The sequence below is a fragment of the Megalops cyprinoides genome, chromosome 23 (genome assembly GCF_013368585.1).
Source record: "Megalops cyprinoides isolate fMegCyp1 chromosome 23, fMegCyp1.pri, whole genome shotgun sequence".
NCBI lineage: Eukaryota > Metazoa > Chordata > Actinopteri > Elopiformes > Megalopidae > Megalops > Megalops cyprinoides.
Window position 1 is genome coordinate 13,704,729 of NC_050605.1, and position 10,559 is coordinate 13,715,287.

Below are 10,559 nucleotides of genomic sequence, written 5' to 3' on the forward strand. Positions count from 1 at the left end.
TTGTCATTCCAGAACTACCTTCAGACGCACAGTATGAGATCCCAGTGATCTAAAGGTCTTTCAGCACATGAGAGATCAGCTGTGCCTTTACAGACTAGCTTTAAGATTATGGCTAAAAGTGCTTCAAAAAGATTTAATTACAGATTTGAAATTCTAGATTTATCTGTGAAATGAATCTAAAGAGGTATGCCACTCAGTGATGCATATTCTTGCAAAGCCAAGGCATCTTAAGGAGAATCATTTCATGAATTTCAATTGTGAACCACAGAGCCTGATGTGTGAACACTGTGAGTCTGTGAGTCAGCTAATCAGCTGAAGAAAAGTAATTAACATTGCTGAAGGTCTTTGCACTTAACTGGCTAAAACGCAGACACATCAATCAATGTGTGCTTAGTCCTCTGAACGGCAGGTCTGATCTCTAGGCAGCGAAACTGCTCAATGCATATATCAGCTGTTTGGCTAAAGTCTGCTGACTAAGGCTGACTTTTATCCCTCTCAATCATTTTATACTCTTTCCTCATCAGCAAGTACAATTTCAAAGCAGAAAGAAATTGCACACTTGCAAGTGTTCTCCAAACAATTTCTGATTTTTTTATTTAACATTTATTGATTTTTAAGTTGTTAGTTTAGACCATACAAGGGTCATCGTATTTCAAGTTCAAGTTCTCCTGCTCAGTTTCGGTGTCTGGTGAAAGTCTCACATCACACAAAGTGCTAAAATTCACATTAATTTATGGGAACCATTAGGGGATTACAGTGCCTCCTGGAAAACAAAGGAAGGAGCAGGATCAATCTGACAAAGTGGTAGAGGATGCTGGGGAGGCAGAGGACAGTTAAATGCCTTTTCAAAACAATGGACTCAAATCTTGATTAAATGCATGTAAACTGCACAAGCTACTCTGTCTGGCTGCATAATGATGGGTCAGCTGTTTAGTGTTTTTTTATTTTTTTGTTCTGTCTGAGTTGTCCCCTGTGCTGAGAGTGCCTGGGGACAGGACGCAGTGATTTACAACGGCATCACCGGGAACACAAACTCAAGCATCTATGACCCTGAGCATCTACTGTGAGACTGCTCTTTATAACTCCTGGCAGAGCTCTAAATGATTCCATCAATTCATCCCTGCAAAGTGAAATTAATGCCACCATGTATGCACCTCTCACAAAGATGATATTCGACTCCTAAAAAGAGAGCACTGCCGGTCAATGTGCAGCTCGAACCAATCCATCCCGGACAAAAACAACTGAAAGACTGACAGAAAACTCTGCAGCAAGAAAAAGTTACTTTCATCTCTCTACTTGTGATAAACTTGCATAGTGTCAGGGAGTTTATTAGTGAGCAGAGTGGTGACCTCGACGGGTAAAGGAAATTACATGTCTGCTCTGTCTTGCCTGCAATGTGATCATTACAGTATGTTAGTGAAATGTCACTGCTCTTCCTCTTTTCCAGTCTTCCAGCCATTTCATCATCAGAGCCACTGGGCTGTCTTTTCTTTTTTCTTTCTTTATTTTAAAAAAGGGTCTAACGCACAATGGCAATGGCTTGTGATTGTTTTTGCACAAGCTGTACCTTCAGGCTTCCAGTAAGAAACATAATGTTGCACCTCAGAGCACCTCAGTATACACAAACGATTTAGCTTTTGTTATGACTGTGAAGGCGGTGTATCTGTAAGAATGAAAATGCTTCTTTTCTCATAAAGTAAGATGTATGATCTACTTGCTGAGTATTAGAAAAAAAAAAAAACTCATTACCTCTGATTGCTTCCTCCCAAATAACATTTTTTAAATACTAAAGCTCCCCAGCAATAAAAAGAAAATCATTTTGTTTTTGTACCAAAATGATATATCAAGTTCATTATTATTGACTGCAACTAAATTTAACCAGTAATCAGAAATGAGTTTCTATACAATATTGTTTTAAAGGCCAATGGAATTCATATTACTGCATAAACAACAGTCAACTTTTGTGGAATATTGTGGAATATTCCTACTTTTTTTTTTTCCAAGGGGAAAACACCACCTCTATAACAAAAGAGAATATACCATGTAAGTTGCTGTCAAGAGGACACAGCGGAGAGTTTTAAGAGTCTTTTATCTACTGTCTCCCTCCACTGACTTTAGACCAATGGTGGCCCATGAGCGAGAAACGGAGGCGGCAGAGAGTTTTCCTTTAAACTGATAAAAGCTCATCCATTTTTGTTTACTTTTCTCTGACTCTGCTGTGACATTTCAGGACCTTTGTGTATGTCATATTAACATAATTACACCAAGAACACCTTGTATTACATTCAGTCATTTTATGATAAGAAACACATTTCAGCTACAGCAAAAGGACTTCAACTAAAATGACTTTACACAAAGTCCAACCACAGTGGATATAATGAAGGAAATATCAACCAAATAGCCGTTTAATTTTAAACGTTTAAATTTAAATTCATGTTAATCACTCAAAGCAATTAAACAACATTCAGAAGAATTATCCAAAGAAGGTAACTTGTTCATCCCTTATTTGCAGCTCAACAGCCAGCATTCCCTGTGGACCTACCTCTGTTTTGCGTGATGGATGGAGAGGATGACTCCAGAATTGAGCTGCTCCTGCTTCAGCGTAACCAGGACGGTGAATTCATTCCTGTTCCTCAGCTTCTCCAGCATCCGCTCGGCCGCATCAGCAGGAGCTTTCAAATTCCTCTCCGTACCTGAGGACAGAGGAGCCAGGACTCTGCTCTTAAAAACAATGCAGTGATGCTAAGCTAAGATTAACACTCGCATACAATAGGTAAAAGCGTTTACTGTACACCAGCTGTAGGAGTAGCACAGTGGGTGTCTAGTGGGTATGTGGCTGTATAATTTGAAATTCATTAAAGCCAGGATGTGTTTGCGCATGCAGGTGAAAATGTATAAACTTGAGAAACAGATTTGTCTTTCCACTGATGCACTGCATATGCCCTAATCAATGGAATCTAATCATATTAATCTGGCACAGCTGGGATCAGTAATTCACAGACCTACAAAGGCTACAATGCAGGGAAAATGAGGGTGGGAGGGTTCAGATCTGCGGTGTCTTTTGTTCTTCCACCAGCCTACAGCCCGGTCCTCTCCATTTAGACACCCGTGGCACTTTAATGGAACGATCAATAAATGATGAATCCCCTCTGAAGCGATCACATCAAAGTGTTCATTTTTAGCCGTGGCACGCAGGCACGGTGGCGTGACACAGTTCCGAATTCGTGCAGCTCGCAACTCCTGTCCCTGGCATAAACATTTTAGTTCCAGCTGGTGGGAAGGGCCAGTTAACCCCAAGGAAGCCACCTTGCCTTTCCATCCCACGATTAACAAGGCCACGACTGAGGCCGGAGCAGAATGATACCGCAAGCGATACATGTATAAAAGGAAGGAAGAGTCACGTATGACTCATAGACAAAAAAGAGGGGAGGCTAGGACTGCGTTCAGGTTCAGTCTGAGGCATTCATCTCCTCGGGGAGGTGTGTTTTCAATCAACTCTGTCAAAACATGAGGAGTGTCTGGCTTCAGCTCCTCCAGTGAGACAGAGGCAAACCTTGAATGACACCAGCATACATCCTCAGTGCTGCCAATGCTGTAATGCTACTGGTGAACAGTGCAGGGCTCCTGTACACAGCATTGCAGTTAGTCAGTCCAAAATCAGGTGCTTTCTCAGAACGAATCCAGTATTACTATTAATGTTAACACAGCACACACGCTGTGTTAATGCCCGACAGAGTCAGAAAATGCAATGCTAACGCTGTGCCTGGCAATGCTATTGGGCCTTCCAGATGTGCAATGTAATTTTTTCAACTAAAACAGCCTTTAGCCGGTACATGGTGTGCTTTCAAATAACAGTTGGAGAACTGCTGATTTAAGCCATATCAAATCATATTAACTTTGCCCTCCGTTTATTGAATCTACCAGCAGGTTGTTTCTATTTTTTTATCACAATGATATAACGCCAAAAGTCCACTAAACTAAAAGCAACTAAAAGCAAACATATAGATTTATTAGCTAAGGAAGCTCAAGAGTTGCTTTCTTCCAAGTCGCATTTCCTCCAAATGAGCCAGACAAAGAGACGGCCAGACCAAGTCACTGGTCTGCTCTGTGCTCACCATCAGGCAATACCGTCTTCGCTGTGACATGAGTCTGCAACACTGAAGCAACCTGCCTTGCGGACACACCGGAGCCACATCAAAACACAGAGAGTATGGGAAACTGTGCCACAGCACTTACACTTATAGCCATCAGGTGGTGATACAATGCTCTGCATTCTCAGTAAACAGTCTATAAACGCAGGAGTGCACATAAGAACTGAATTCCCATTGTGGCTCAGCACTCAAGATTCCCTATAGCTGAATGAATATCTTGTGCAAGGCCATCAGCTAGTTCTTTACGTTGTAAGAAATGTTAGCCATGATTTGCTGAGTCTTCTTAAATGTTCTTGCAAGTGATTAGAACAGGTTTAGATTGTATTAATCTTTTCTATGGGACATGATCTCACAGCTGTGACTGTTAGCAACTTTTGCATAAAGTTACCTTCGACTCCCACTCAACAACAAGCCAAAAATGACCACTGATTCAACGCCTACTGCCAGCTGACTAATTTAACCTTATAACAGGTATGTTTAGGTCATTACCCTCCACCCCTTCCACACACATAAAGTCAGGAAAAGAAGATGTTACATCTCAAGACCTTTTTCCCAAAAAACCCCACACATTTCTAAGTAAAATAATTCTGATTTTGTTGAAGAAATCCACCAGGCTGCCCCATCATTATTTCTCTGTTGACTGCCTGTTTTCTCAGCCGTGGCTGTGGAACTGCAATGAAGAGTCTCTCTGCTGAATGCACACCGGCAGCACCCTCAATGGGAATAACCTCATTTCCTTTTAAGGCTTTTCCTTGGTATATAATGGCCCTCGGTCCTAGACCTTTGCCAGCAGCATCTCTGCAGTATTGACCCATACACTCAGTGGACCTGCTTCACTGGCAGTTGTCTCCTCCTGAATGCACTAAAACGCTAAAAATACCCACTGCATTGACACAGTGCAAAGCTTAAAGGTCACATTTAGCTGCTCGTCAAAATTAGGAAAAAAAAAAGCTTAACGCTGCTCTGGTAATGCCAGCTCCAGTTTATCAGGGGTGTTACCACGAGCAGGGTTGTGCAAAGTCATGAGCTTTTATGCCTACAGTTAGACAGATGTAATCCATGAGGAAGAATACTAACCAGGGGAATGCACAGGAAACAGATGTTGATAAAATAATGGAACCTGTATTAGTACTCTACTCAGAGACAAAACCAGAAATATGTGGTGTAAACCTACAATGTATTCTCCCATGGAGTAGCTGCCATGAAGTGATAACAATGAAAAAAGTATTAAAATGACTACTTGAAAGAAGCTTTGATCGTATTCGCATTAGAAGCTGTACACTGAAATTTGTTTTGATGAATTCATCGTTTTATGATGAGGTTTAACAAGCTACAATGCACATAATTAGTTTGGTACTGTAACTAATCAGAAGTTTCTGAGCCATTATTTATTTTATGAAAAATACCTCAGTATTGTGCACAGACTCAGGTAATACGACATCTAGCAAGGATAGCTGTAGCTTGTTATTAAACCTATTATTTACTACGATAAATTGGCTGACAAATATTTGTCTTTTAAAAGAGAACTGCAGTAAAATCTTACAGCTTGTTATATTTTCTAATATGCATCAGGTACAGTACACACTTGAGCTTAGTGCTGATTTCTTTCAAAATTAAAATGATATTAGAGATGATGCTCACAAATCCTTTTAATGGAGACAGACATGCTGAACATGCAGACTGGCAGAATAAAAAATGACAAATCAGAAGCCAGGTATTGACAGAGGTAGGTAGGAAAATAAGGCAAAACTAATACAGTATGCGCACTTTTACAATGCAAGGGATATGTATTGATGTATTGTTGTGAACACACCTCCCAATCAGCAATGTGATGCACTTTACCAGACCTCATTACCTCCAATTGCCCTTTTGGACCTGTCTGTAGCTCCTGAACACCCCTTGGTGCTGAAGAGATCTGCACGCAGGTGAATCGCTTCCCTGTGTAACCGTTCTACTGGAACAAATGATACCCTGTACCGAGGGCACTTTCCAATGCTGCTGAAGAATAACAATATCCCAAACTCTCTGATCAAAGACTGAGTGAATACAGTGATAGTCCAAACAGACAACCCAAATGATGCTTATAGGTTGAATGCCCTCTGTGACTGGGACACAGAAAATGGCTTCCACCAAGTCATGCATCTTCTCCAGAAACTCAGAGTGGAGTGAGCTAGGATAATGATTACCAAAAGACTCAGAAAATCGCCAGCACTCCCACAGGAGATAAAATGTAATTAATATCCCCCTGCTTCATCATGCATTGCTGCAGAATCTTGAGCGTCTGACGAATACATAGCAACACAATTGTAGAGAGCTCAAACCCACCCACCTGTGAGCAGTTCGTTACTGTTGCTGCACACTCATTTATGTACCCCCACTTAATGGGAAATTGATGTTTGTCTATAACAGATTACACCCCCCCCCCTGCTCTGTGCTCCAGCAGAGCTTGCTTCTGTTTCAAGGGGCCAGCGACTAGCAATGCCTCATTCAGACTCAAGGACATCTGTACACCAGCAAGGCTTTGAGCATCGCTATTTAAGAGTGCGAACAAAAAAAAAGGGAGATAAGCAAAGCCATTCTCATTAAAACAGCCTTTACATAATCCTAATGAAATCCAAATAACTCTCTGCCAGTACAGAACATCAGGTTCATTTCTGATACCTGGGGTGAAGTCACTTTTTTCAGGTTGCAGCTGAGCCACCTGCCCTAATTAGGTAAGACTGATGTAGCCAGGAGCATTCCAGTTTTATCATGCCGGTCCCTGCGGCCCCCTCTTTAATGCCACTCAGCGCAGTCCTCACAGGCCTTTTGCTGAGGGATTCTGGCTCGCGAGCCCCCGGTCTGGCTTTCTCACACTGCCCGAAGAGATCTACCCTGCGGGAACAGGCTGAAATCCATTCAGGTCCCAAGCTAATGAATACAGGGACGCCACGCTCCTGTGTTATTGCAGCCATACATCTAGCTTACGTAAACCCCAGCAGCTTCTCACAGTTGTCATTAAGAGAGAGGGAGAGACTGCCAGCAAAAGGGAGCAGCTCTTCAGTAACACTTTCAAAATGGATGATGTCAGCCAGTGCAGTCATAAATATCTCAGGTACACTCTCCCTCGTAATTGACTGTGCTTGCACTCTATGCAAAGGAACTCCATAGAAATTACCGCTACACTGAGTCGTACACAGACACAAGGCCCACGCTTCCCAGTGCACAACATTCACAGGTGAAACCAGGTAAGTGTAGTAAAGTGGTCATTGTACAGTCATTCATGCAAGCTGCATTGAAACGATTCCAAACAGAGGTTTTGGGAAAAGAAACAAAACTATATTACCTGACTTTTACGGTATCACAGGGGAGACATGACAAAATGCTCCATACCTTCTACATGTGTGATGCAAACTAATATGTGTCATTTCTTACCTACAAACATAGATAATGTAGCCTGCATTTTAGTGGCTAATATGCTTTATACATGCAGACAGGAACTCTTGGAAAGGCAACAATCACAAAGAAAGACTCCCTCCTAGTGTAAGAGGTAAATTAATAGATGTAGTGTGATCATTGGGACTACAGTGTGTGAGACTGATGTCATAACTGGGATTGTACCATGTGTGAGACTGATGTTGTGGAATAAGCTGTGGGGAGACCGTGGAGTTCTTTCAACACTTTTTTGCATTTACATTTGCATTTATTCATTTGGCAGCCACTTTTATCCAAAGCGATTTACAAGTGAGGCCCATGTAAAATACAGGTTTCACAGCCACCATGAAAATCATTCATCTTCCCTCTCCCTTTCCATCTCCCACTCTGCAGCTATCTACCTCTATGCATTCAACATCAGGGCAACATCTCTAGAACAACCATTAGTAACATAAACTAAACATGATGCATGGTATGATCACATATGACTGATGTCAACTCTTCAACCAGGAGACAGCAGCAAGTAACAAGCCAAACACAATCAGACATACCCCAGCTTCAGACAATTTTGATAGCAGTCTATGGTCTATGGCATAAAAATGGCTATACACCGCCATATCAATCTGCAGGGTACCCATTTCTTTCTGGAGAGACTGGTCTCTGGCTTGAAGTGGACACCTTAAGGCTCTGACCATTCTGTGACTGAATAACAGATTCCTATGCACAGCACCAATGATGCAAATCATTTAAAGTCAAGAAATGTATCTATTCACATTTCCATGCTGCACAATGGAGCTAAAAATCAATGAGACACAAGTATTGTTCCATTGATTCAGTTTGCTTTCTCTAGTTACACCTTGAAACCACCAATCAATTAAGAGTTTTTACTCAATCCCCCAGCTGCCATGTATCAGCAGTGGAGTCTGGAAAGAAAAGAAAAGATGGCAAGTAGTGAAAGGCACTATGCAACAAGTTATAGCACAGGGAACCACACCCTTGCATGGAGGTAAAAGCCTGCTTATTTGTTTGAATGATGTCATCGTTGTTCTTGAGAGTAAATTCTATAACAGCGACAAACAAGAGGATGGATAATGACGTGAAGAAGCCTCTTAGCCCATCTTAGCCCAACATCTTCCTATTATCTGAGGGAACCTATCAATAGCTACATGTCAAGTTTGGGTCTAGCAGGATCCCAGAGTCTCTAACTGAATAGCATCTTGGCAAGTTTTTGCATGAATTATATGAGTCTGTGTGGGGGAAAAACGGTGTCAGAGTGAAAGTAACTCATATCTTAACTCCACTTAACACTAGCAACTGATATTGGCATTGACATTAAAGTACAGTGCTCCTAAACCAGACACAGGTATGAAGAATTTGCATGCAGTTGAATTAAAACTGGTTCTACAAGGTGTGTGTAAACAGTGGGTTGTGACAGTACTATCCACGGTGACTGCATTGTCCGAACTGTGCTCTGTGAGTACAATGCATTTATTTAGACCTTCTCCTGTATGCCACAGCACTTTACAGAGAGGAGGGGAAGATGACTCATCACTCATCTCAATCGCTACCAATGTTTAGCAATGTGTGCAATGCACAGTGGACCTGTGGATTCTGCACCAAACAAAATGCTCACCACACACTACCTTGGGTCAAGCAGGAGCAGTTTAATTATCTAATTATACTGGGGAATAATAAAACTGCCAGACTGAGAATTTTGCTGACACCAACAAACCCCCTTCTCACTCTGATAGGCGCCATAGGGCTATTAACTCCATTGAGTCAGGACCCATCACAGCACTGGGGCATTGGTTTTTCCACTTGATCCAGAGGGAAGGCTGCCCCCCATTGGCCCATCAACACAACTTACAAAAGGAAAATGGTTTTCCCAAGAGGTATCCTATCTGTGTACAGACACTAACCAATACCTGTTGTTTTTAGGTTCATCTACCAGGCAGAAGCAGGCAATTGCTCTTTTATCATGTGAATGCTTCATCTTTGTATAGGAATTAAGATTAAGAGAAAATCTTAAAAGCCATACTGGTATGCCACCACTGTTACCATTTATTATTATTATTATTTTTTTTTTTTTTTTACTTTTTTTGTATTTTATTTTTTGCACATGAAATGCAATGCCAACAGTTTTATTGTAGATTTGTGTGCTAAAGCAGTTACAATAAGTGAATGTCCTCATCTAACATTTCTTTGCAACCTGTCTTTAGAGCTGGGGGGGGGGGGGGGGGGGGGGGTTATATACATCTGTACGTCTTTAAAACTTAACATTTCAGTACTTGACTATCGGCTGCTGGTATTGCGTGACAGACTCAGCGGATTCTAAGTAAGCGTCCATCCTTATATTGCCCTCACGGGTAAAATAAAAGATCATCAGCAATTTTAACATACATGCATTCTGAATTGCAAGCGCTCGCAGGCTTACCTTGGAACAAAAAGGCTCTGCTCTCGTTGTGGAAGCCTTGAACTTGGGAAACTCCAGCAAAGGACTCGCCAAGCTTAATTTCATCGAAAACGTTGATGCGCAAAGCGGGATCGACCCCAAAACCTACAACTTAAGAGCACAACCACGGAAACAACAAATATGCCAAGGAAAATCTGTAATCATTTCGGATGACTTAATGAATTAGCTGCCTCGAAGCAAGGTGGCAAATTAGCCATACTAATAATGGATGCAATGACACATTAAAACGGCATTCCAACAGATACTACCACAAAAGCATTGAGACATCATGTAGAATGACAGACTTGACTTTTAAGTGTGCTCCGTCGTTCTTTTTAAAATCGTACAACAATGGCATATTTATGTTCAGACAATGGTCGTTTGAACGTAGATATATGGATGTATCTTTAACTACTAGTACACAGAAAACGATTTAATTATTTTATTTTAAAGTCTTACCTGAAAAGATGCAAAATATACAGAGCAAAAAAGAAAGTCTTAATAATCCCATTATGAATCAGAACAAATTAGTCCATGTTTTC

At 41.3% G+C, this 10,559-nt stretch overlaps 1 protein-coding gene across 1 annotated transcript in view; it reads right to left on the bottom strand.

Annotated features, from left to right (window-relative positions):
* Nucleotides 1–10,559, bottom strand: part of LOC118770547 (protein kinase C-binding protein NELL2-like) — a 67,541-nt gene extending 56,982 nt beyond the window's left edge. Inside the window, exons 1-3 of the mRNA XM_036518287.1 lie at nucleotides 10,477–10,559; nucleotides 10,000–10,128; nucleotides 2,543–2,693 (exon numbers count right to left, since the gene is read on the bottom strand). Coding sequence (XP_036374180.1) covers nucleotides 2,543–2,693; nucleotides 10,000–10,128; nucleotides 10,477–10,528 — 332 coding nt within the window. The 5' untranslated portion in view covers nucleotides 10,529–10,559. The remainder of the gene's footprint in view (nucleotides 1–2,542; nucleotides 2,694–9,999; nucleotides 10,129–10,476) is intronic.